Source organism: Fundulus heteroclitus, chromosome 18, assembly GCF_011125445.2.
Source record: "Fundulus heteroclitus isolate FHET01 chromosome 18, MU-UCD_Fhet_4.1, whole genome shotgun sequence".
In the NCBI taxonomy this organism is placed as follows: domain Eukaryota; kingdom Metazoa; phylum Chordata; class Actinopteri; order Cyprinodontiformes; family Fundulidae; genus Fundulus; species Fundulus heteroclitus.
The window spans coordinates 36632147-36658879 of NC_046378.1; the positions used below are offsets into that span (position 1 = coordinate 36632147).

At 41.1% G+C, this 26733-nt stretch overlaps 2 protein-coding genes across 6 annotated transcripts in view; one reads left to right on the plus strand and one right to left on the minus strand.

The window, feature by feature from the left end:
- mark4 (microtubule affinity regulating kinase 4) overlaps positions 1-16441 on the minus strand; it is an 86058-nt gene extending 69617 nt beyond the window's left edge. For 3 of the 5 annotated variants that reach the window (XM_036149477.1, XM_036149480.1, XM_036149481.1), the window contains exon 1: positions 11478-12621. In XM_036149477.1, coding sequence (XP_036005370.1) covers positions 11478-11525 — 48 coding nt within the window. In that variant the 5' untranslated portion in view covers positions 11526-12621. Of the gene's footprint in view, positions 1-11477; positions 12622-16362 lie in introns of those variants that run through there. The other 2 variants (XM_036149478.1, XM_036149479.1) reach the window with 2 other exon arrangements.
- Positions 16442-18163: 1722 nt separating this feature from the next.
- On the plus strand, positions 18164-23503 carry si:dkey-182i3.11 (insulin-like growth factor-binding protein complex acid labile subunit). The gene is made up of 3 exons (XM_021321441.2): positions 18164-18754; positions 19271-19492; positions 21255-23503. Exons 2-3 carry the CDS (start codon positions 19277-19279, stop codon positions 22842-22844), a joined length of 1806 nt encoding a protein of 601 aa, XP_021177116.2. The 5' UTR covers positions 18164-18754; positions 19271-19276; the 3' UTR covers positions 22845-23503.
- The last annotated feature ends 3230 nt before the right edge of the window (positions 23504-26733 follow it).

The window sequence follows — 26733 nt, forward strand, 5'->3', positions numbered from 1 at the left end:
TAGGACATCAGGGAGGCAGGAAACCGGATCTGCTGGCAGGTAAAAAAAACAGCAGCGGGGGGGGGGTAACCCTACACCTGAGAACCCGAGGCCCGTCGAACACAACAGGCCGACTGTGTGCACCAGATATAAACGCCGGAGACGCTTTTATGCTCTTCTGCTGCTTCTTTTTGTCAACCGGGGGATCTGACAACAGCTTTGTCTGCAGGGAGCTCTGTCTGCGTCTGCGTGGCGGTAAAGTTCATCTCTGTGAACGCCGTCATTCTTCAGCCGCTAGCCTGGTCTCTGAGCTGATGTTGGTTCTGACCACTGAGCTATATAATACACTGGAGTGCGGATTAAGCTGAAAAACTGAAATCACTGGCCGCCATCTTGCTACTCCCTACTCTCACAGAATCCCATAGGATTTGGTTGCAACAACAAGCAGTTTTCTGGCTGTGTGAAAACGTTTCACAGGTAATTCTACAGTCAGTGGATGTACTAACACTATCAACTTCTAGGAAATTATACGCTGAAATATTTTACATGTTATTCATATAATATATATATATATATTCATATAATATAAATATATATATATATATTCATATAATATATATATATATTCATATAATATAAATTCATATAATATATATTCATATAATATATATATATATATATATATATATATATATATATATATATATATATATATATATATATATATATGTGTAAATATATGTTTCTGTATATTGTTATCTATATATTTATAAATGTTCTATATATATATATATATTTAAATAAAATGCAAAATATTTCAGCACATGACTTTTTCAGTACTTGATAGTTTTAGAACATAACATAAAACTATATGGCATTTGACATTTTAAAAGTTTTAAGTCCCCCCTGAACATGAGAAAATCCTAGTTATTCGATGCTGTAGCGCACATATTCCTTAGTTACTGGAGGAAAATAGGGAGTACCAATATGGCGGCTGGTGGCTTCAAAGCGACTCGTTCTAACAGCGGCGATTAGCACTCCAGTGTGTTATATAGCTCAGTGGTTTTGACCAGTGGCCGTGTTGCAGCGTCGCTTCCTGGGAAAAGAGAATAAAATCTACGGCCTGACAACTGGACCGACGAGCCGCCGGAGGTCGTAGCGAATAGGGCTGAACAATTAATCGCATTTTCAATATAATCGTGATTTAAAAAAACGCAATTTCCAAATCGCAGAGGTCTGCAATTTTTGGCTATGTAACAATTAGTGAATCAGACGCGTCCATTAGGTGTTGGTAAAATGTTTAAAGTGGGTTTGCCTCCACATGGAAGGGAAGACAGTTGCAGCAGGGAGATAATCTAACTTTATTACTTGTTTTAGAGTTTATATAATCATACAAAGCATTAAGTTCTGGTCAATCAGTTTAATACATAGACTTGCTTGTTGGTTGGACTTTATGTTCAACAAGGATTGATGTCCAATTAAATTAAAAGCTGTTCTCTTGAATAATATTCTGATTAATAGAAACATTAAAAGTTCATATTTAAAATAGTCCTTGTTTACAAACATCTTTATTTAGAGGCCATTTTTGTTGCTTGTGGTTAATGCGGAGAAAATTGCAATTTTGGTTGAAATATATTGTAGACAGAAAGCAATCATTACTGCTCTGAGTTTAGATGCTGTGGGTCTTTTAGCACCTAATCTGCACAGCGAGGAAACAAAATGATTTGTTGTTTGTATATATTTTGAAACACATGATAAATTAAACTGGGAAAAAAAATCGTATTAAATCACAATATTAAGAAAAAAAACTCGCAATTAGATTATTTTACAAAATTGTTCAGCCCTAGTAGCGAATGTCGACGTCTGCATTTTTCTGACTTTATTCTTATGAACTTTATGTCTTGGACAAACTTTCTCGTCATTTTGTAAGTACAGAACGAAATTTCCATGCCTACAGCTTACGACAGTGTAATGAGATTGCAGTTGAAATTAAATAACATTACAATATGGAGTGCAGCAGTGATAAGAACATAACACTGCAGGAGAAAAGCAATTTAAAAAAAAAAGTGTGCAGAATGTTCCACCATGTTTGTAGTGCAAAGATTATGGTGCAAAACTGCACAACTTGAAACTAAACTGTATTCAATTCAGAAAAAAAGGAAACGTCATCCCTTTGCTGGAGTTTTTTTTTTTTTTGTGGTTGAATATTTCGCACAAAACACGCAGCGGTTTTTACCCTAAAGCAGTTTTTTTTTTAACCAGGTTTCTCTTGAAAAGAGATTATTAATCTCAATGGTGACTTTCCTGGTTAAATAAAGCTTTAATAAATGTTTTCCAAACGTTTTTAATACAAAAGCCAAAACTGTGAAGTCACAAGTGCCTCCTGGCTGCAAAAACAACATTTTCTTTTTAAATTAACCCAAATTCAGGTATTTTTTGTTTGTTTTCTCCTGCTTCGTTATAAACTGCAGGCCATAAAATCTAATTTAAACAGATAAAGGAGTAATTTTTGAAGGAAAGGGATTAGCAAATCATTTTGTAGGTTTGTCCTATTGAAATAAACAGTTTCCAGTTTTTTTTTATGTCAATTATTATTTTTATGTTTTTTTCATCTGTTCTTAGCAACATCATCAGGATTTGGGTTGTTCTTCTGCATTAATTACCCAAGATTAATAAATCAAGGTCATTTTTAAAATGCATGTACTCTATCCTATTTTTTATTCATTTTTTTTATTGACAGTATCAATTAAATCAGTTTAGGGATGCGCTGATATGAAAATCTGGGCCGATATATATATATATATATATATATATATATATATATATATATATATTTTAAATAAAAATCGGTACAGTTTTATTCATCGGATCAACACAAATGTTAAAAGGAACGACCAAAATCAGCCGATATCGATGTTAGCGCTGATATATCGTGCCTCCCTGGTACAGTTTTTTTTTTTTTTGTAGTTAAGTATAACTCAGGCAGAGAAACAGATAATTGACATTCTTTACACAATTAAATTAAAACGCATCTTTAAGGAATGAAATGGCAGTTAATAGAGGACAAAAGGAGGTTTAAAGGAAGCTAATAAACCCGGAGTCGGCCCTAACCGTTGTTGCCGATGCGTTCACAGACCGCAAGAAATGGCATTCTTCGGTTTTAAAGCATTGAATAAACAGGAAATAAATCGGATTTTCAGAATTAGTCGACCCGCCAAATAGGAGAAAACTGGACAGTTTTGCTCATTGGCAGGTTTATTGGCGCACAACCATCCAGAAAAAGCTTTTTAACTGCATGTTAACTTTTATTTTAAAACAAAGCTGCACCGTAAGCAGATTCTGTTCCTCTTCTCCTCCAGGAAGACGATGCCAGCGGAGCCACGTCTGAGAACGCGAGGCGGAAAAACAACGGGCAGGTTGTGACGCCGGCGGCCTTAAGCTGGAAAACAAATCTGAGGGATGAAAGTAAATCCATAAATGTTCCTTTTAGAACGTGCCTCTGACGCGCTGCTCACAGACCCGGTTACAGGAAGGTCCGCTAAGCTCTTAAGCTCCTTCTCTAATGCCGCTCAGCTCTGGGCTCACAGGTTTCATACTTTCACAGCAGCCACAGCCCAGTACACTGGGAGGCCCGGTGACTTGCTCGTGGGCACTCTGGCTGCCCGGTTAAACCCAGAGAATGGACGGTAACTCAGTGAGGGACATTTCCCCCTTTCGCTTTCCCACTTCTCTGACCTTTGGGCCACCACTTCTGATGCAGCAGAGCGAGGCGTTGTGACAAATGTAGGTTACCTAATAGCAGCCTGGCTGATTTGATACCAATCATGCACGGCTCAGTTGGCCTCGGCAGGCCCGGGGCTGTTTCTGACTGTATGCGCTGTGTTTCTAGGGGCTCGGCAGGCCGACATGTCTGGACGAAGGGTTCACGGATCCCCCCGGTTGCCCAGGAAGCCTCTCTGCAGACGGACATGTTGGTGTTCTGGCTGTACATGTGCTCACAAGCAACCGCCTACACCCACTGTAGGACTTCCTTCTTTATTCGCCCTCACACACACACACGGAGACAGAGAGAGAAAACTCATGACTAGCCCCGAGCGACACAGTCCCTCCCCGAAGATCTGCAACAACAAACACGACCGTTTATAGGGACTTTCTGTGTTTGAATTTGACATTTTACTGCTACTTTAACTCTAAGCTGTCTAGTGCCAACGTGTTCTTTGCGTTTATCCGTTGGGGGGACGGAAATGTAGACAAATAAACTATTCAAAACTATTCGCAATAATAAGATTCCCATTAAAATAAATGCAACTTAAGTTTCTTTTTTTGTCTTTTACTCTTCAGAAAATTATTTTGTTATGCCACTAATGGCCTTTAATTGAAAGCTGAGTGACAGGAAAGAGGTCCTCGTTAGGGCTGCACGACTTTAGTTAAAGTTGCAACACGCGATACTATTGAGAAATGTTGCGATAAATACAAAAAAAAAAAAAATGCGTTAATGTCTTTCTACTTTTAGAGTCATAGCAAACAGAACCTAGATAATGAGTAGCCTACCCTGCTACTAAAAAACAAAACCTTCATCATTTCCATCTCAAACTCAAGGTTTTACTGAAAATGTTGCTTACCTCGGTCCGACTTGTGACGTTTTGGCGATGAAACCACTTAGCCGTAGTTTGTTATCCACCTTATCTTGCATTGAACAACAAATGCCACCGAACATATGAGGGGAACCGAGAGTCTGAATGCAGGGTGATTAAATAATTAGCAAACACTTATTGCACTCCAGGCAGTTCTTTGCGATTATGCACACTGCGATACGCGATATCGCGTTAACGATACAGTTGAGCTCCACCATCGCGCACAAAATACTGCAACTATTAATTCAGAAAACTGTTCCTGGGATATAAAGATGTAGCGCTACCTTGCCGGTGCAAATTCTCAGTTAGCCGAGAAACGATGGGAGGAAAACAAAAGGTCTAAGAACGGCGCATGCTAGCTGGGCTAACGCTAGCTGGGCTAACGCTAGCTGGGCTAACGCTACAAGTTAGCGCTACAACAAACGGACTTAAATCGGAGGCGGCGGGACTTTTGTTCAGTTCTTTCCAGATAGGTTGTCAAAAAAATTTTCAGGAAGAATTGAACGAAAGTCTGGTTGCCTCCGATTTAAGTCTGCTTGCTGTAGCGCTAACTTGTAGCGTTAGCCCAGCTAGCGTTAGCCCAGCTAGCGTTAGCCCAGCTAGCATGCGCCGTTCTTTGGCCTTTTGCTTTCCTCCCATCTTTTCTTTCTATTTATTCCTCGTCAGTACAGAGTTTCTGGATGTTCTCACCATGTTGGAAGAGTTTCAAACTTCCAGCAGCGGCTCATTGTTTGAGCAGCTGTGTGTCTTTTACAACAAATAGAGCGCTTTTTTATTAATTTTCCTTTACTTAAATTGACCTTACAGTCCTTAAAGAGAGATGCACAGCAACATTTCTAATGCCATTGCTGTTGTCTTTCCACTTTGGTGTTGTGTTAGCATACACCCGTGGGTGTACTTAGTTTTTTTAACACACCACTTTTCCATTTAGTCTTTATCTTTGTTTAGTATCTGTTGTGTTTTTTTTTTATTTAAATAATTTCTGTGCCTAGTAAGGTCCAGATCATTTTATTATGGCCTGATATGCAAATCTATAGTACTGACAGAGGCTGTGCTTTCTTTTGCCCTGACTCTACATTCGGTGCCCTTTGTAGGTCTTGAGCACCAATATCTAAACAAAACCTATGTTTTCTTAGCTAAAATGTAATTTTATCAGTCTGTCGTGTTTTACGCGCGGTTGTTTTCCGGTCTCTGATGAAATGCGGTGCACCTAGAGGCCTTTCCAGTGCCTGGAAACGGACAATTTTGCTGCCTACATGTTTAGTTCCTGTTTTCTTTAATAAAAATTTACGTTTTTGTGAGAAAAAAAAGAAATTTCCGCACAAGAAAATAAAGATCTTTTTTCCTCCTCAAAGAAAACTGCTGTTCCTTCGGCAAAATGTAATAATTGAAGTTACTTGCGGGACGCCTGGTGTTCTTTTAGCCTGGGTGATGGAATAGAAACATAAACAGGCGGATGCAGCCAAAGACAACCTCACTCTGGAGCTGTATGCATTTCTATGCTGACGACATCAGCGCCTTCTTGACTGTCTACGCATCAAGAAGGCGGGTGATAATTGATGTAAAAAGGAAGTGATTGTATTCAGTCCTAAATCTGCCACCAGTTCCCTTGATGCTGATCTATTCACCAACTTACAGGTAAAAATGGAGGACAACCTTGGGTTCGACGACCACGCTAACTTTGGGGCAAAATAATTTTTTTTCATCCCAGACCTTCTAGGTGTGACCTGGAATCAGTGATCTACACAATTTTAAAGCAAGCTGGATTACGGTAACGCCTCGTTAACGGTAATTAGCCACGGCACTTCATCACACCTTCAACTACTGGTCTAGTAGTTGAACTTCCTAGACCATGGTCTAGGAAGTTCTACTACTAGACCAGTAGTTGAAGTTCCTAAACCTCTGGTGGTCTAGGAACCACCAGATGCTGCTGGTGGTTCCTACATCACGATCACACGATTTAATTGTGCTGTATTAATGTTTTTTAGCTTTCTTATTAAATACGTTTATCTCCGTCTTCTGTGGTAGTTGTTGTGCAGCACTTTGGTCAAACCTGAGCTGTTTCATCTGAAGCGCTATATAAATAAATATGCGTACGCTATGCTTGGTCGTAGCATAACACCAAGGGTTCAATCAAGCAGCAACAGGCCTGTGTAAATATCAAAATACCTCCTGTGTTTGGCTTCTTATAAGGGTGCTAATGGATCCAGGAGGGGGGCTGCAGCCAATAAACACCCACGTGTAAAAAAAAAAAAAAACCCGGGCGGGGGGGCTCGGTTCATTCTGTAGTTTTCAGACTTCGATTTAACAAAGTTATACTGTACAAAAATGAATAAATAGCTGCTAATTGAATTAGAATGGGTTTGAGGGGGTGATGATATGCGCCTTAAAACATCCTTTCCAAACAGGAGAGGAAGTATTGTGTGTTTTGCCAGCTGCAGGTCTGGGATTCAGCAGGAAGAAGGCCTTTTGTTAAAGCTTTGAATCCAGACGGACTGCGGTGTATTTTCGGCTGAGAAAGTGTCCCTGAGGTAAAAGGTGGGGGAAACTTTCTACAGCTGCACCTTTGACTCCAGCGTGTCTCCTTCAACCAATCTGGGCTTTTCTGGGTGACGTTAGGTTTTAAATTCACCGTCCACGCTTGCTCACTGATGCGTTTGCAGTCCGAATATTGGGACTTCTTAGGTTCTCACTTATTTAAGTAAAAAGAAAAGTTTTTAAAAAGCTTGAATTTTTTGGGGTTTTGACCCGCCAACAGCCAATCGGAGCTAACTGGGGAAAAAATTGACAATTTGAATTCCTGGCTGTCAGACGGGTGCTGCAGCTACTGTTGGACAGGAGAGCCGAGCGACATTGAGATAAAGACGGGGGGTACTTTCTACAGCTTCAGAGATTTACCCATCAGACTTTATTTTTTTGGCCAATACCGGTAGGGCTGAACAATTAATTAATTTCAATATAATCGCAATTTAAAAAAACGCAATTTCCAAATCGCAGAGTCTGCAATTTTTGGCTATGTAACAATCAGGGAATTAGACACATCTATTAGGTGTTTAAAGTGGGTTTGCCTCCACATGGAAGGGAAGACAGTTGCAGCAGTGAGATAATCTAATTTTATTACTTGTTTTAGAGTTTATATAATCATACATAGCATTAAGTACAGGTCAATCAGTTTAATACATAGACTTGCTTGTTGGTTGGACTTTATGTTTAACAAGGATTGATGTCCAAATCAACTAAAAGCTGTTCTCTTGAACAATATTCTGATTAATAGAAACATTAAAAGTTCTTGTTTTAAATAGTCCTTCTTTACAAACGTCTTTATTTAGACGCCATTTTTGTTGCGTGTGGTTAATGCGGAGAAAAGTCAAAATTGCAATTTTGGTTGAAATATATTGTAGGCAGAACGCGATCATTTCTGCTCTGAGTTTAGATGCTGTGGGTGTTTTAGCACCTAATCTGCACAGCGATGAAACAAAATGTTTTGTTGTTTGTATATGTTTAAAAAGACATGATAAATTAAACTGGGAAAAAAAAAAAAATCGCATTAAATCGCAATATTAAGAAAAAAAAAAAATCGCAATTAGATTATTTTCCAAAATCGTTCAGCCCTAAATACCGGGTTGAATTTCCCTCGAGGTCTAAACTGCCGATTCAGATTTCGACCGACTCCGGGTGAAACCACGGGCTGCAGGTTCTTGGATGGAGGCGGCGGTTCTGAATGAACCCAACAGCAAATGAAAGAATTACAAGATTATCTACATTTGTGCAGAAAGCACGCGTCTAACTTTTATTTATTAAACCGAAGAGCTTAATATTGTCTCTAACTTCTATTTATTAACATCCAGAGCTTAATATATTGTACGTTTAAGGTCTTGGTTGATGTGTCAGAAAACTGTAGTTTCAAGTTTTGAGGCATTTATTAAATAAGATGTAAGAAAAATTTGGATTTTTTTAATTATCTGGATGGCTGATTACCGATTATTCGGGGAAAATTGGGCGATTCTGATCTCTGTGCAGCCGCTCGGTGCATCTCTACTATTTTAGGCTGCCACTCCTGGCGAGAGCCTTTAAGACAGAGACGGGGGATACTTTCTACAGCTGCAGTCACAGATGCTGCTACAGAGGCAGAGGAACGCACGGCCGGCCTGACGAAGCACATTTCGTGGCAGAGCGCCGTCCTGCTACAGGTCCAACAAGACGGACAAAAAGACAAATAAAAACCCCAAGGTGACGAGGGAGGGGTGGAGAGGACGACATGGGCGTGGCCAGAGCTGCATCAGATCGGTTAATTATTGATCAGCTGAGGGGGGGAGGTGGAGACGTTTCATGATTAGAACCTGCATCTCACCCCTTCCTCCTCCCAGGTCTCCGTTCACGCCTCCCATCGGCTCACAGGAGGGGGGGGGGGGTCCAAATTAACGGGATTTGAAGGCGTTTAGTTTTTCTCATCATATTTATAGAAACTGGTGATCCAGAATGGCTCGCTGTTAGTTGAAGCTCATTTTCTCCTCTTTAAAAACTTATCCAGTTAAAAAAAACAGATAGATAGATAGATAGATAGATAGATAGATAGATAGATAGATAGATAGATAGATAGATAGATAGATAGATAGATAGATAGATAGATAGATAGATAGATAGATAGATAGATAGATAGATAGATAGATAGATAGATAGAGCAGATATGTACAGACGTGGATAGTTACTAGTTACATTTACTCAGTTACATTTTCTTTTTGAGCAAAATGTACAATTAGGAGTAGTTTTTTTTGCGCTGTACTTTTTACTTTTACTTAAATCATATTATTACTCAAGTATCGCTGCTCTTGAGTAACTTCATGAATAAAGAACAAAAATTGCACCAGAGAGACAAAAACCTGGAGTTTATGTTAAAGTGAGACTTCTTAGCTTTGTTATTTTAATGTTATTTTCTACCTGCTGAGATTATGGAGCCATTTGGAGGTCAGACGAACGTACAGTAAACTGCATTTTATTGCCATTGGACGTATTTTTCACTGTTCTAACATACTTTATATATATTAACTGCTGCAAGTGTTGGCTTTCAAGTTTAATGTTGAACAGAAAATGTATTAAAGTGTATCTTTTGTCATTAAAATACCAGAATTTACACATAACGTATTTTTGTTTGTCTAATTTACAATTTTGAAATATTAAATCATCAGCTGTTATGATTAGTTACTCTGTACTTCAGTAGCCGTCTCACTGAATACTTTTTACTCTTACTTGAGTAAAAATATGCGGAAGTAGTGCTACTCTTACTCTAACCCCCTCTGGGTACGTATCTATTAACGAGTCTTTTTATTTGCTAATATGGGTTGAAGTTTTGAGAATTTCTAAAAAAAAAAAAATAAAGTAAAAAGCTGGGCTTAATTAAGCAGAAGTCGATATTTGCCTAACCGACCAATTAGTCAGTTAGTTAACGCTCTCAGGTAGGATCGCCACAAAAAGCAGCTGGTTTCATGCACAGCTGTGTCAATGTTAATCATAATTTAAACAGCATGTAGGAAATAAAAGACATTCTTTCTATTTTACGTGCAAACATCTTATTCCATTTGGCGGATAATCATATTTACCTGCTCAAATCAAGGACAAATACACAAATTTTCTTCTTTTTTTGTGTTGTTGCCGTGTACAAAAAGTCTGTCAGCAGAAGACGGTTGAATTGACAGCAATGCACAGAAAACCCAGCGGATCAGAACCAGACCATCACTCAAACTACCAAATGAAAAGCTAACTTTACTGCCGTATTCCTCCTTAGACCCGACAGCGATTCTCCCTTTTACACCTTTGCCTGCCACACTTTTTCCTTCCACTCAACTTTCTCTGACCGCGGTTGGACACGGCCCTCTGATCGTCCCTCATCTGTCCAGCCAGCGGTCTCCCCTGTGATGCTATAGGGCAGCTCTGCAACCTTTTGGCTAAAAACAACAAAGAACCAACTAACTATGAGATTTTTTAAACAAAATTTAATAAAAATGCGTGTTTTTTTGGGTGTTTTTCAGTTGTGTCATCGTGCACCGGTTGTGCTAAATGTCCAACAGAACGACACAGAAAGTGCAACTATTATAAATAGAAATAACTGATGGTTCTTATATAAAAGAGTAGATATTTCTATTAAAAAAATATATACGTTGTCTTTTCTCACTTGGTAACGTAACGTTTCTCGTTTAGTTAGCAGGACTGAGGGCAATAAACGGCTCTGGATGGTAAACGCTGATGCAGATAGATTAAAAAAATGAAATAACTTAAAGTTCATAGAAGTTAATAGAAAGAAAAACATAATTATACAGCCCTGTGTACAAACAGTAATGCAGTTCTAATAGTATAACCGAACTAAATGACATTATATATATATATATATATATATATATATATATATATCGTTTAGTTAGCAGGACTGAGGGCAATAAACGGCTCTGGATGGTAAACGCTGATGCAGATAGATTAAAAAAATGAAATAACTTAAAGTTCATAGAAGTTAATAGAAAGAAAAACATAATTATACAGCCCTGTGTACAAACAGTAATGCAGTTCTAATAGTATAACCGAACTAAATGACATTATATATATATATATATATATATATATATATATATATATATATGACGTTCTATTAAATGATGCAAAGCTGGTGGGCACTGCGGCCTAGCAGCGAGAAGGTCCTGGGTTCTAATCCCAGACTTTCTGCACGGAGCATGCTCTCCCTGTGCATGTGTGCGTACTCTCCGGGTACTCCGGCTTCCTCCGACAAATTTTAAAAACATGACTGTCGGTTTAATTTGTCTGTTAATTGTTAATTTAATTGTTAATCGGTCTCCCTTGTGTGCTTAATTTACTTACGTGGTCCTGGTTCCGCTCGTTTCCAGGCAGCGCCGTGCGCAAAGACATTGTTCTTCCCTGAGTGAATCCTCCAGGAGATAACAGCAGTTTGTTTGGTTTTTGTTCACACTTTGTTAAAAATAGACAAAAACAATTTAAATAAAATAAAAATTAAAAAAAAAAGTCCAGGTGAAGATGAGGAGGACGGCTTCAGGTCCCGACACTCCTCATTCCTACGGTCCGTGAAGGCAGCGCAGGTCACCCCAGACGGTGATCCAGATTAAGGTGATGCGTTAAAAACAAACCGGTACCGTCCACCTCCACCGCATGTCTCCAACAAAAACAGCCCTCACCCCCCTTACCCACCCACCCCCAGAACCCCCCACACTCACTTTACCGGATCATTCCTCCAGAACCCGGCTGGACCTTTAAAGCCAATCCTGCTGGTTCACCTTCAGCCGCATCATGCAGGAGAAACGGAGGCTAAAACATCCAGGAGGAGCCGGTGTGGGACCACCGGAGGGGCCGGTTCACAGCGGAGGGAGGAAACCGGGACTTTATGCCTTCCGTTAGCTAGCTACGGTAGGCTTTCCAGGACAAAAGTCCAAACTACGGCTCCGATAGACTAACAGCCCGTTAAAGGGGGACTAGAACCGGCTGAGGCGGCGTTTCTGGACGCCGGTGGGGCAGCCACGGCCTCGGGATGTAAATCAATGACCGACCGCGGGTGTGTGAAAGAAAAGCGGCCGCCTCTCTCCGTCAGTCAATCCCCCCAGCTCTTCTCCTCGGTCCAGCCCGCTCTTCTGGCTCCTCGCATTGCTGCGGTGAAACAAGCCTCGCCCGGCGGGGTCCGAAAACACACGGAACAATCGGTTCGTTCTGGCAGAAACGAGCCCAGACGAGGCAACACGGAACCGTCCAGCCTTCACCGCCGGAGAGCAACGGCGACGACGAGGGAGGGAGGGAGGGGTGGCGTGACGTCAGCGAGGACAGGCAGGGCTGCGGCCTTCAGGTGCCGCGCAGAAAAATCAGCCAGACGACGTTCGGAGCTGATGTGGCGTTTAAGCGTTCCTGGGACGTCTGAGTTTTTCAAGTTCAAAGACGGAAAGAAGGCGTTGGATACACTGAGCTATATAATACACTGGAGTGCTGATTTTGCCGAAAAACTGAAGTCGCTGGCCGCCATCTTGCTACTCCCTACTCTCCCAGAATCCCATAGGATTTGGTTGCAACAACAAGCAGTTTCCTGGCTGTGTGAAAACATTTCATAGGTAATTCCACAGTCAGTGGATTTACTAACACTATCAACTACTAGGAAATTAGGTGCTGAAATATTTTACATGTTATTCATATTAAATATATATTTATATATGTATATATATATATATATATATATATATATATATATATATATATATATATATAAGTATGTGTATATGTATATATGTAAATATATCTATACATATATGTAAATATATGTTTTTGTATATTGTTATTTATACATATATATATATATATATATATATATATATATATATATATATATATATATATATATATAAAATGCAAAATATTTCAGCACATGACTTTCTCAGAACTTGATAGTTTAACAACATAACATAAAAGTATATGGCATTTGACATTTTAAAAGATTTAAGCCCCCCCTGAACATTAGAAAATCATCGTTATTCGATGCTGAAGCGCACATATTCCCTAGTTACTGGAGGAAAATAGGGAGTACCAATATGGCGGCTGGTGGCTTCAAAGCGACTCGGCGGGTGATTAGCACTCCAGTGTATAATATAGCTCAGTGGTTTATATATATATATATATATATATATATATATATATATATATATATAATATCTTCTACCAGAATTAGTCACTTGTAAAACCTTCTGGATGAAGCAGAAGTGGAAGGTGACCACAAAATGTATTGATAACCGATACAGAATCCTTATATTTTACAATGTTGTCCCAACTCAGTGGTTCTATCTGACAATAATTGTACAATCTGTTGTTTTTAATACATTTAAAACGTGTTTATATATTGTTTCAATTGGTTTTACTGTTGTTTTGCAAGCTGATGCCCACAGAGAGCAGGGCACTTGTGTACTGCAGGGGCTGCAAGGTTCTGGGTTTGAATCCCACAAACTGACACTCCGGGTCCCTGAGCAAGCCCCAGAATGCTCCCCAGGCGCCACACAATGGCAGCCCGTCGCTCCCTAAGGGAAAGGTTAAATGCAGGGGACGAATTTCGTTGGAACTTATGTTGCAATGACAAATAAAGATGATTATTTTTAAAATGATCATTAAATAATGTGGCGTAATCGTTGCATCCTGTTGACGTTAATCACAGCGATACATGATATATCGGCATTAGCGTCGGCCGATCTCATACATTTTTTAATATATCGGTATCGTTCAGTTATGTAAAACTGGGCCGATATTAAGAACCGATATTTTTGTTTCGGTCTGTGTCCCGCGGTGGATCAATCAGTGATGTGGTTTTTGTCTGGTCATGTGACCCTGATGGTGATGCAGGACAGAATTATGGGAGCAATGTAAGCGATCTGGTAATTTTTTCTCTACGTTGGTATGGGCAGCTAAATACAATTATACATATAATGCAGCTATAACAGCAATATTAGTATCGGATGTCAATATTAGCCTAAATTTTAATTTTCGGTGCATCCCTGATTAATTGTGCATATAGCAAATGCAAAAAACGTTCTGGTCTGTTCTTGACATAGTTTAAACTAGTTTGGACATTTTAAACCAATTGTACAATGTGCAGCCTAATTAGAAATATGGTATTTTCATTTTTGGACGCATATGGAAGCCCTTCTTGGATTATGCTGAAGGACACGCGTCTACTATTCTGTCTCGAGCCTTCATAAATGTTTAGATGTGGACTAAATAATGATGGAAGTATGTACGCCCCCTATTTTATTTTTATTTTTGTCTCCTTTGGACTGCACTGCTGAGCTTTTGTTCTGTTTCGTGTTGCGTTTTGTTGTTATTAAACAAAAAATTAATAAACATATATATATATATACATATATATATATATATATATATATACATATATATATATATATATATAAAGAAAGATGGTATTTACTCATAAATTATAGATTATAGTACGGGAAATAAATATTTCCTTACGGATTTAAATTGAAACATGACAGCCGTGTGGGGACAAAAGGGTTAATGCCTGCTGATTTAGTGAGAGTAAATGTATTGCAAGTTTAAACAAAAGCAGAAATTATTTACTAAGCTTTAATTTATGACTCTGATAACATAACCTTCCAGTTATGAAGGTTTTTTTTTTTTTGTGAGTTTCAACAGGACAGCAAACACACGTCCAACGTGGCTGTGGAGTGAATAAAGTAGGCTAACATTAAGCGTCTGACATCAGCGCTGTTAAAAATCTATGAGCTGTGCGTTAAAACCAATCTTTGGCAGAAAACCGACCCGTTTAAAAGAAATCGTCCATTTCCAGTAATTAGAGAAGGTAAAGATGCTGGCAACTTTACATTTAACCAACACCAAGGGTGTTTGTTTTGGGTGTATTTGTAATTATTTATTAGTAAAAAGGGATGATGCTTATTCATGAACACAACGGAAATATGCGAATATGGCAAAAACAACCTCAAAATCTGAAAAGCACATTATTTATTTACATACTAATTTATTTCAAACACAAGTGCCAAAAAAAGAAAGGCTTTACCTGAGGTTATTAAAAAAAATCAGGTTTGTGCATTGTTGTTAAAATGAAAAAGTGCTAAAATATAAATAATATAATCAACAAAATGTCCACACGATGATGTCAATGCATATTACCACAGTCATGTTTTACTTAATTATTGGACATTTATCTAATACATAACAGTAAAAAATAACTTAAAAATAACCAGTCTAGAAAGTTTCTAAACGTTTAACATGTTTTTAACGGTAAAAGTAATGATTTACAAACCCAGATAAATTTATGTTCATGTTTTTGTTGACCATGTGAGAGTTTTAGAAAATTCACAATGAATTGAAACTTGGTGCACGTAATTCTTGTTTTTAAAGATCTTTAATATAGCTTGCTGTGTAATCGCTCCCCCCTCAATGAGAATAGTTTAAATAAATAAAGGAAAAAATAACCTTCATGGTGTTGATTAATGCATTTACACTGCAAACATTTTTTTACTTACTTACTAAAAGTAAGTAACATTTTCTAGAAATTAGTCAATTTCTCATTGATTTGAGCAGGTAAATAAGACTATTTGCCAATGGGATTAGTAGAAATAAGATAATTAGATATTCTGCACTTGAAAAATGATGATGGAGATGAATCGTTCCTACTTTAAGTGCAAAAATCTTATCCCATTGGCAAATAGTCTTATTTACCTGCTCAAATCAATGAAAAATGTACTTAATTTTAGTTCCGTTTTTGCAGTGTAAGCCTCTGCACTGGAAAAAGGGAACTAAAAGTTAGTAAAATCTTCTTTAAATTAGTTTATTTGTCCTTAATTTAAGCAGGTAAATAAGATGGTCTGCCAATGGAATGAGTATTTTTGACCCCTAAAATAAGGGGTATAATGCACTTGAAATAAGACAATGGAGATGCGTTGTTCCTATTTTTAAGTGCAAAAATCTTCTTCCGTTGGCAAATTATTTAAACTTGCTGCTCAAATCAAGGACAAATAAACTCATTTGAAGAAAATTCTACTCACTTTTGTTCCCTTTTTGTAGTGTGACCACTATTGCCAATTAAAACGAAGGATTTGGGATTTAATTATCTCATCTCCAAATGCTTAAATCGGGATTCCCCTTAATGACACTTAGATGTGGAGCAGGAAGAGTTCAGCTGTGCATGATTTGATTAAATATACAGTAAACAAAGGTAAAGTGGTACCTGGACCGATGTGAACCTGTTGGAGCGTATCCAGGGCCTCATCCTCGCTCTGCAGCCGGGAAACGTCCTGGTTGCTCCTGGGAGCGCTGCGGACTGAGGGGCGCTGACGGTGGCGGGACGAGCTGCTGTCGTAACGGCGGCAGGAATCGATGCCGTAAAGATCAGCCGCAGCGTTTCAGCCACACAGTCTGAACACAGTGTTTCAGTCAGGGAGCATCATCTGCATCACAGGCCGCTCAGCTGTGGGGAAACTAATTACAAAAAAAAAAGCAAAGCAGCTGTATGTGGAGCTGTCAATACGTGTTATCGGGCTTTGGGAAACGAAGAGGCAGCGGTGGTCCGCTCCTGTGCGCCACACGCTGGGTTAATGTGCGTTTAAACGCGCGGCACTGGCCGATTTGGTGCAAGTCTGAGCACGCCAGCAGGAATCGATCCAGCCACAAACTACAGCTGATCTGAGAGGAAATAGTCCGGTTCATTCTCCCAGTTCCTAAACATATATTTTTTTTCCTGGGAGGAGAGAACCAAGGCCTACTCTACTCATCCCCACATCAGCCGGTGATAATGGGTGCCGTCTCTGCCAATCCCCCCCCCCCCCCCCCCCCCCCAGTCACTCTGACGAGGCCCTGACCTATAATCTGGATGGGATTACAGCCGCCGTGACCTACTGTACGCCCGGCGTCTGCTCCTGGAGTCCATTTAGACGCATGTAGATGTCGTTCATTTGGGATTTTAACAATCATCCACCACAAACTGACAACAAAAGAAAAAGCAGTTGCAATAATCCTGAAAGAAGTGACTTCTGCTGCCACTACACCCGAATATATGTCAATACACACACACGTATAAATCATCGTGAATGTACAGAAGACATCCTCTGCCTTATTTCTTTTTGTGTTTTTCTTTTTTCTTTTTCTTACCTACTTCTTTTGATCCATGGTATAACGAGGAGGACACACTGTATATTTATGATGCACCTCGTCCTACTTGACACCTTCTTCCTATGATTACTGAGCCGATGTGACATAATTGTCTCCAATAAAGCCTATCTTATCTTAAAACATCAATTTCCTTGACTTGAATGAATGAGTCTTGCAATAAAGTTGACAGCTTGAGTTTTGTATACAATAAATAAATAAAAACCTTCTTCAAGGCAATTAATAAACCAATGCTGGGCGTCTATTTGTAAAGCAACAGCTACAGAGAGAGGAACAATCGTTCACTAGAAAGAAAGGACTGAATAGAATTAACACAACTTTTTAAATCATAAGAAAAAGGACATTTTGTAATACAAAGAATGGAGGGCAAACTATCCTTAAATAACTTTTTGCTCCATCATCAATCAAAACATCAGAGAAACTGACCGAATCCCAGTAATTCCAAGAGTGTAGTGCCCCCTGCTGGTAAATGAGACAATCGCACCATTGAAACGCTTCCGAAACAAGTGGAGCAGGATTATTAGTTTACTGAATGCCTACTGGATAAAATATTGTGATTAATATATACGTCAATATGCATATCATTCCTTTGACAAAGGTTAAAGCTCTCTTATTCTCAACAGTTATTTTTATTAAAATGCATAGCTTTAATATTTAGCTACTATGAAATGATTCATTGTGGATCCGTTAAAGTAGAGGAGCTCTAGAGCCAACGCCCACATACAGGTACATCTAAAAAAAAATGAATATTGCATAAGAGAGCAATATTCTTTGCCAGTCAAAGTGAAATGGTTATTTTATAGAGCTTCACTACACATGGAGTAAAATATTTCAAGTTTTTACTCCTTATAACTTTGATGATTATGGCTTAGGTATAGAAAACCCCAAATTTGGTGTCTCAGAAAATTAGAATATCACATTAGATGTTTTTAAAAAGGGTCTGAAAAGTGTCCAGTTCTCCCTTTAGCTGGTGCACCTTTCCAATCATACGTCTTCCTTCCACTCAATTTTCTGTTGATGCACTTGGATGCAGAACCTTGTGAACAACTTCCACAGTATTCTAATTCTCTGAGACTCTGACTCTTTTGGGTTTTATAATCAATGATTCATAATGATCAAAATTACAACAAACAAAGACTTGGAAAACATCACTCTATGTGCAGTGATTCCACATAATGTACGAGTTTCACTTTCTGAGATGACGGGCAGAAATTATTGCACATTTTGTTTTGAGACGCACCTGCAGCTGTGACAGGAAACCTTTGTGAAACAAGTCAGGAGGCGACCACTAGGAGTCCCTTTTTCTCTTGAAGAACATCTCCTTAGCTGCGATGCGCTCAGTGTGCAGCTCGGACCCTTTTTCCTGCTCATTCATCTTCGATCACGTCTGAAGATCGGTCTGTTTCGACTTCAGCAGCAAGCAGCTTCGAGGCAGCGCCGCTCCCCAACGCGAGGTAAGGCTCGATTCAAAACGACGTGAAGCTAAACTCTGCAAATGAAATCCTTCACTGCAAAAACGGATCTAAATAGAAGTAAAAATGTTCTTAAAGTTAATGTATTTGTCCTTGATTTGAGCAGGTAAATAAGATGATCTGACAATAGAATAAGATTATTGCACTTAAAATAAGAACAATTCATCTCCACCATCTTATTTCAAGTGCAGGATGTCTAATTATCTTATTTTAGGGGTCAAAATACTCATTCCATTGGCAGATAATCGTATTTACTGGCTCAAATCAGGGACAAATACACTAACTTTAAAAACATTTTACTTATTTTTAGATCCGTTTTTGCAGTGTTGCATATCAAAAACGTAAATGCTGAAAGCTTCTCAACTTGAAATATGATGTCTACTGACTCTTTATTTTAAGTTATGTGCTGCTTTATGTGCAACAGAAGGTTCAAACCGTATCTGAACAGGTTTTAATGTGGCTCTAAGAACGTCTGTGGTTCTGTCTGTTCTGCTGCAGCTGAGGATGCTGGCAGCTCTAGCTCTGGCCTCTCTGGGCCTCCTGGCCCGGGCCTCGGACCGCTGCCCGCCCGCCTGTCGCTGCTTTGACAACCGGACCACCGTCGCGTGTCAGGACAAGGGACTGAGGCGGATCCCTCCGGTGCCAGCAGAAACGCTGAAGCTGTTCATCTCGTACAACGAGATTGAGGAAATACCCGAGCGCGGGCTGGACGAGCTGCAGGTACGGAGCAGCGCTCTGAGGTTTGGCGGTGTGTGCAACCTGCTGTGTCCTCTGTGCGAGCATAGAAAGCGTAACCTTCTGAAACCTAAAGCTGTGGCCCAACATCATGGCTGTGACACGCTTACTGGTGTTTCCGCTCTTCTGCTCTCTAACTTCGCTGATTCTCTCTGACATCCTGGACGTCTGGAACAGAGCAGAGACAGCTGCTAGAAGCTTACGTACGGGTGGCAATGTTTTGGTTTTAAGACATCTGGAACTTCAATGTGTCTGTTGAATTTTTCCAAGATTTTTAGCTTAACAAATATAGTCCTGCAAGGAACCAATAAAGTGCACAATGCAAGAGTTTATGATTAGGAAGTCGATCAATAAAAACCCTGAACTGTATTTTTTCTTTCTGCATAAACAACACCAATTCAATTAAATTAAATTTTATTTATAGCGCCAATTCATAAAACATGTAATCTCAAGGCTCTTTCCAAAGTCAGACTCCATCAGATCCTCCAGGTTGGTCAGAAAGTTTCCTCTCTAAGGAAACCCAGCAGGTTGCATCAAGTCTCTCCAAGCAGCATTCACTCCTCCTGAAAGAGCGTAGAGCCACAGTGGACAGTCGTCTGCATTGTTGATGGCTTTGCAGCAATCCCTCGTACTGAGCATGCATGAAGCGACAGTGGAGAGGAAAACTCCCCTTTAACAGGGAGGAGAACCTCCAGCAGATCCAGAACCAGGCTCAGTGTGAACGCTCATCTGCCTCCACCCACTGGGGCTTAGAGAAGACAGAGCAGAGACACAGAAAGCACTGAAGCTCACATTGACCCAGGAGTACTTTCTATGTTAGATGGTAATAGTGGATGATCTGCCTCCCCTGATGATGTAACAGCTAACAGAACGCCAGACCAGGTGTACCTTCTACACTGCAAAAACGGAACTCAAAATAAGTTAAATTTTCTTAAAATACGTGTATTTGCCTTTGATTTGAGCAGGTAAATAAGACTATTTGCCAATGGAATAAGATTTTTCCTCTTAAAATAGGAACATTTCATCTCCATCATCTTATTTCAAGTGCAGGATGTCTAATTATCTTATTTTAGGGGTAAAGATACTCATTCCATTGGCAGATAATCGTATTTACTGGCTCAAATCGAGGACAAATAGACTAACTTTAAGAACATTTTACTTGTTTTTAGATCCTTTTTTTGCAGTGTATGACACCTGGTAGCTGATCATTTTGTGTGGAAAACAGAGAAAATTAGTTTTTTTTTTATTTGATATAAAATAAACTTGATCTTCCAGTTGCCTGCCGTGGACAATACTTGTTGAAACAACGGCACACGTCAACCGGATCGCAGCCAAAACCTTTGGCCACAGGCGTAGATCCCACTAAATGATTGTTCTGGTGTAAAAGAAAAATGTAGAAATGTGTCTGTACACTGCAAAAAAGGGACCTAAAAGTAAGCAAAAATATCTTGAAATTAGTATATTTTTCTTCGATTTGAGGAGCAAAATAAGACTATCTGCCAATGGAATGATAATTTTTACCCCTAAAATAAGATAATTAGACATCCTTCACTTGAAATAAGATGATAGAGATGAATTGTTCCTATTTTAAGTGCAAAAATCTTATTCCATTGGCAAAAAGTCTTATTTACCTGCTCTAATCAAGGAAATATACACAGATTTCAAGAAAATTTCACTTAATTCTAGTTCCCTTTTTGCAGTGTATGTGTGAATCACGTCTCTAACCTCCGTGTTCTGTGAACTTTAGGTCCTGGACCTGACGCACAACCGGCTGAGTGCCTTCCTGTCGTCCAGGTCGGCGTGGCCCAGCATGACCAAGCTGTCCAAGCTGCTCCTGCGCGACAACGGCCTGACGGCGCTGCATCGGGAGCAGTTCCTCGGCTGCCCCGCCCTGCTCACCCTGGATCTGAGCAAGAACCGGATCAAACGTCTGACGCCGGGGTCCCTCCACGGGTTGGCTAACCTCAGGGCGCTGTTCCTGAGCCACAACCAGATCGAAGTGCTGCAGGAGGGCGCGCTGGACGGAGCCGGCGGCCTCGCCGAGCTCCAGCTGAGCTTTAACAGCATAAGCCAGATAGAGAGCGGCGTCTTCGCGAGCTCCGCCTCGTTGGAAAAGCTCGTCCTGTCCAACAACAGGATCACAAAGGTGGGAGAGGCTGGTTTCAGAGGAGCAGCGGGTCTTAGGGATCTGGACCTGAGTGGTAACCGGCTGGAAGAGGTTCCCTTGGAGGCGCTGAGGGACGTAAACCAGCTCCAACATCTGAACCTGGAGCTGAACCGCGTGGTCACCCTCCCGGCGGACGGCTTCTCCTCCCTGACGGAGCTGACTGCGCTCAGCTTGACGTGCAACAACCTGACGACTCTGTCGGAGAGATCCCTCGCCGGTCTGAGGGGTCTGAAAGATCTGGATCTCAGCCAGAACCTCCTGTCTTCTCTTCCGCCCGACGTCTTTAAGGACCTGGTGGGCCTTGAGTTCCTGGATCTGTACAGGAACCTGCTGACAGAACTCCCCCGCGATGTCTTCAGGAGCTTGGGCAATCTGACGGACCTGCAGCTGGATGGCAATCAGATCTCAGACCTTCCGCTCGGGGTCTTCGACGCGCTGCACAATCTGCAAGACCTGCAGCTGTCTCACAACCACATCCTGGAGCCCCATCCGGCTCTGTTCGCCAAGCTCGCGTCTCTGCAGAACCTCCAGCTGGCGCACAACGCCTTGACGCACCTTCCCGAGGGCCTTTTTCACGCGCTGCAGTCCCTCAAGGAGCTCCACCTGAGCGGTAACCGCATCGCGTTCCTCCCCACGTCGGTGTTCAGCGGATTATCGAGAGTGACCAAACTGAGCCTCTCCAGCAACCGGCTGTGGTCTCTACATCCAGACCAGTTCAGGGACCTCTCTGGGTTGAGGGAGTTGAAACTGGACAGAAACCAGATCGATAAACTTCCCTCAAACCTGTTCACGGCCCTCGGGAAGCTCGCCACACTGGATCTGGGCCACAATAACCTGTCTGAGCTGTCTTTACGTAGCTTCAGAGGGCTGAGCAACCTGAGAGACCTGAGGCTGAGCTTCAATCCGCTCCAGAGCGTCCATTACGACGCCTTCCAGGACCTCCGCAACCTTCGCACGCTCCTGCTGCAGAACAACGGCCTGGAGAGCGTGCCGCCCGAGCTCTTCCACCCGCTGCAGAGGCTGAAAGAACTCAACCTGGACGGAAACCGGCTGGTTCACCTGGACCCTGCCGTCTTCCAGCGGCTTAGAGACCTCCAGGAGCTGAGCTTGAAGTCCAACCGGCTCACGTCTTTGGAGGCAGAGACTTTGGAGCCTCTGAAGGAGGCTTAAGAGCATCCACCTGTCGGACAATTTGTGGGACTGCAGGTGGCTCAGCGCCTCCTACCTGTGCACCTGGGTCACCGTGCACAGAGAGAAACTTAAAGATGAGCCCGTCTGCTACCTCACGTCGGCTCTGAGGTCAGGCTCCCGGACCGAGGGCCCTCCGCCCCCGCAGCCGGCCCGCTTCTTCCTGGATTACTGCGCTGCAGCTGCTGCGCGCTGCTCGCCCTCGCTTCCTCTGGAACTGCTGAGTGTGCTCACACCTTCGCTCATAGCCGTCGCCCACAGCCACCTTTGAAGTGGTTCACACCTTTTGTCTCGTCGTGCTTCTCCTCACTTTGCTGCGTGTGCAAACAGGTCCACGCTCCGACGCTCTGAGCCGTGCGGTTATCGCTGCAACTTTAAGAGGACCGACGCAACGTGGCACACACCACGGAGATTTGTGAAGAGTGTGCTGCAGTAATAACTGCAAGGCGTCTGAGTTTTTTGTTTTGTTTTGTTTTTTTTTACCCATTCTTACTCGCATCACAGCTCCTCCTCAAAACCTGGTTTGATTAACCAGGTTTTGCAACAGATTCTCTTTTGGATTCAGGTTCTTGAGTTTGTGTTATAGGGCTGGACGATATAGAAGAAAAAGAGCATATCGATAAAATAGAAATCATATCAATCGATATCGATAATTAGCAACAAATTGAAAACATAAATTTTAAGTGCAGCCTTGCCCATTTTATGCTGTTGCTTAGCAACATATTTTAAGATAAAACTCACAAACACTGAATTCAAACTCAACCCTTTATTTAACTAACTTTTTACCAAAACTGCAAAGTTTTAAAAAAGAAAAAAGAACTCTTTTAGGGGGCGGAGCTTAGTTCCTGGGTCTGCTTCGTGATTGGTTGTGAGGATGTAATGACGTAATATTAACCTACATGATATAATGCAAAAGGAAGGGAAATTATTTTATTGAATTATCGATATATATTTTATTGAATTATGGTCCAGCCCTACTGTGTCACAGTTTGCACACATTGCACACATTAAACCAGGGCTGTCCAAAGGGGCGGCCACCGGTCATTTGCAGCCACCACCATGATGTTGTGCGGCCCTTGAACGCAACACAAGACGATGTTTGGGTCGCCAGCACAGACAATTCAATTTGTTATAATCACAAGGCTCTTTACAAAGTCAGTTCTGTCGAATATTCCCGGCAGTTGCTGAAAAGTTTCCCCATCTAGGGAAGTCAAGTCCAGATATTGGGTCCAGTCGTCGACTTTGCAGCAATCCCTCACGCTGAGCATACTTATAGCGACAGTGGAGAGGAAAACTCCCCTTTTAACGGGAAGAAACCTGCAGCAGAACCAGAACCAGGCTCAGTGAGAACAGCCATCTGCTCCGACTGACGGATCAGAGGCATTAAAAAAAAGCAGAGAAGCACTGATCCATGAGTAGGTCGGTCACGATAACAAGTTTTGCTGGACGATAAATCGTCCTAAAACTTATCGCCATAAACCATGACGTCATTTGGACACCTTTTTCAACTAATATAATGGCATAATAACGCAAGTATATCCTCTCGACATGACGGCTCAGCAATTGGTTGGATGTTGTCCTGCTGGGAGGTGACCCTCCAACCCAGTCTCGGGTCTGCTGCAGCTTCTAGAAGGTTTTCTTCCAGGACTGACCTGCATTTATCTCCATCCATCTTCCCATCAGCTCTGTCCAGACGAAGCAAAGCTCCCCCTGTTGCATCTGTGAGGCGGGCGCACGTCTCGTTTTAAAAGCTCTTTTTAATTTTCTTCTTTTATTTTAAAATAATGTTCTTGGTCTATTTGTGGAGTTACTTCTAAGGTTTCTGGAATCTTTTGTTACAGAGAGTTTTTCTCTCCTAGCTTTTTTTTCTCTATACTTATGCTGCTATAGGCTTAGGCTGCTGGAGGACATCAGGGTCTATTTCTCTCACTCTGCTGAATTCTCCTACTGCTCTCCAATCTGCATTGTTTGTTGTTATTTCAGATTTTAACTTTTTCTTCTCTGTCATTTGTCTCTTCATAGTAGGTACACCTGGTCCGGTGTTCTGTTAGCTGTGACATCATCAGGGGAGGCAGATCATCCTCTATTACCATTTAACATAGAAAGTACTCCTGGATCAATGTGAGCTTCTGTGCTTTCTGTGTCTCTGCTCTGTCTTCTATAACCTCCAGTGGGTCGAGGCAGATGAGCGTTCACACTGAGCCTGGTTCTGGTTCTGGTTCTGCTGGAGGTTCTCCTCCCTGTTAAAGGGGAGTTTTCCTCTCCACTGTCGCTTCATGCATGCTCAGTATGAGGGATTGCTGCAAAGCCATCAACAATGCAGACGACTGTCCACTGTGGCTCTACGCTCTTTCAGGAGGAGTGAATGCTGCTTGGAGAGACTTGATGCAACCTGCTGGGTTTCCTTAGAGAGGAAACTTTCTGACCAACCTGGAGGATCTGATGGGATTTGACTTTGGAAAGAGCCTTGAGATGACATGTTTCATGAATTATGCGCTATATAAATAAAACTGAATTGTATGTGGAGACTTTAATACAGTGAAAGGAGAATGTTAGTTACAACTTTAACCTTTTTTGTGTCAAATAAATTTCACTTTTTTTCCAATTATGTACTAATTTGTGTTTGTTTTTTAGCTAAAAAAAGCAACAAAAAACCGAACACTTACATTGAAGTTTGTTGCAAGGTGTAGGAGCACTTTGGCAGTAATATTATGACAAACAGGGAAAGAAGCTCTCTGCTGTTAGAGATCGCTTACTTTTGCGTTTCAATTAGATGCATAATCGACATGAACAACGCTTTCAGGATGTTTTACACGTCATTAAAGCCACAACGAAAGGAGGTGAACATTTGTGTGCAGGTTGGTGAGTTTAGCTGAGCGCCGTAGAGGATCCCAGAGCAGAGTGCAGCCAAAAGACGCCAAAACTCTTCCAACTTATGATTGAACAAACTGTAAAAAACGTATAGAGTACCTTTTGACCCGATTTGATCTGATACTTTGTGTTTTTTCCATTAAGCTGTACCCGTCTGTGGAAACGAAAAACAAAAACTTCTCAGCAACATCCTTAAAACGTGAATAAAAGACATTGCTGGATGGAAAACAAAAGGCATTTTCTCATAAAAAATTAAATATAGTTTAGATTTTATTTTGGGAACGTGGGCTTCCCTGGAAATGATCTTAGGAGCCGGCTTCCTGTGGACAGATACTGATTACGCCGAGCTCAGACAAACGCCTCTCTGGCTTAAGGTGCGTCTCCACAGGAACCGTTTCACCTTCTGATGCAGTTTCTCTCCTCTATGCGTTTCCGCTTCCTGAACCAGGATCAAATCAGACAAAAGATGGTGAACATCTGGCTTGGTCAGGTGTCGTTTCGCCAATCCAAACTGGTCTTGGAAATGAAAAAGCTGCAGCAAAGCTCCATGAAAGCCTGCGAATCATTCTTAAAGAAAAAAAAAAAAGCTAGGTTCATTGACTGATATAGAGCAGAACTCCAGTCCTCCAAGGCTGCTGTCCTACTAATCGTTTAGGTCCGTCTCTGCTGTAACGAACATTAATTTAAAAAATGGCATCATTAGCAGAACCTGGCTGCAGACTAATGAGTCCGTCCGACCATTTGATTTACCGTATTTCTCGGACCATAAAGGCACGCCGGATTATAAGGCACATCAAATATTCTTCCCAAGTGTGTAATATCACTCCTCCAGGTCCACAGCTCTCTATCCGTCTCTGTGGGGAGGACAGAGTAGCCGAACTACACTGCCCTGTTTCTAATATAAGGCCAAAATAAACTTAACTTTTATATTGAATTAACTTACTAGGTTTATTGTTGCTAAATTAATGCACTTCTAGTTTAGACATTACAGTCAGGCAGT

What these genes read in the sequence shown, in the direction of transcription:
- si:dkey-182i3.11 (XM_021321441.2), top strand. Translation starts at nt 19,277, where the DNA reads ATGCTGGCAGCTCTAGCTCTGGCCTCTCTGGGCCTCCTGGCCCGGGCC. An exon ending in GCGGGCTGGACGAGCTGCAG is followed by an intron (nt 19,493 to 21,254) that starts GTACGGAGCAGC and finishes TGTGAACTTTAG; the next exon opens with GTCCTGGACCTGACGCACAA.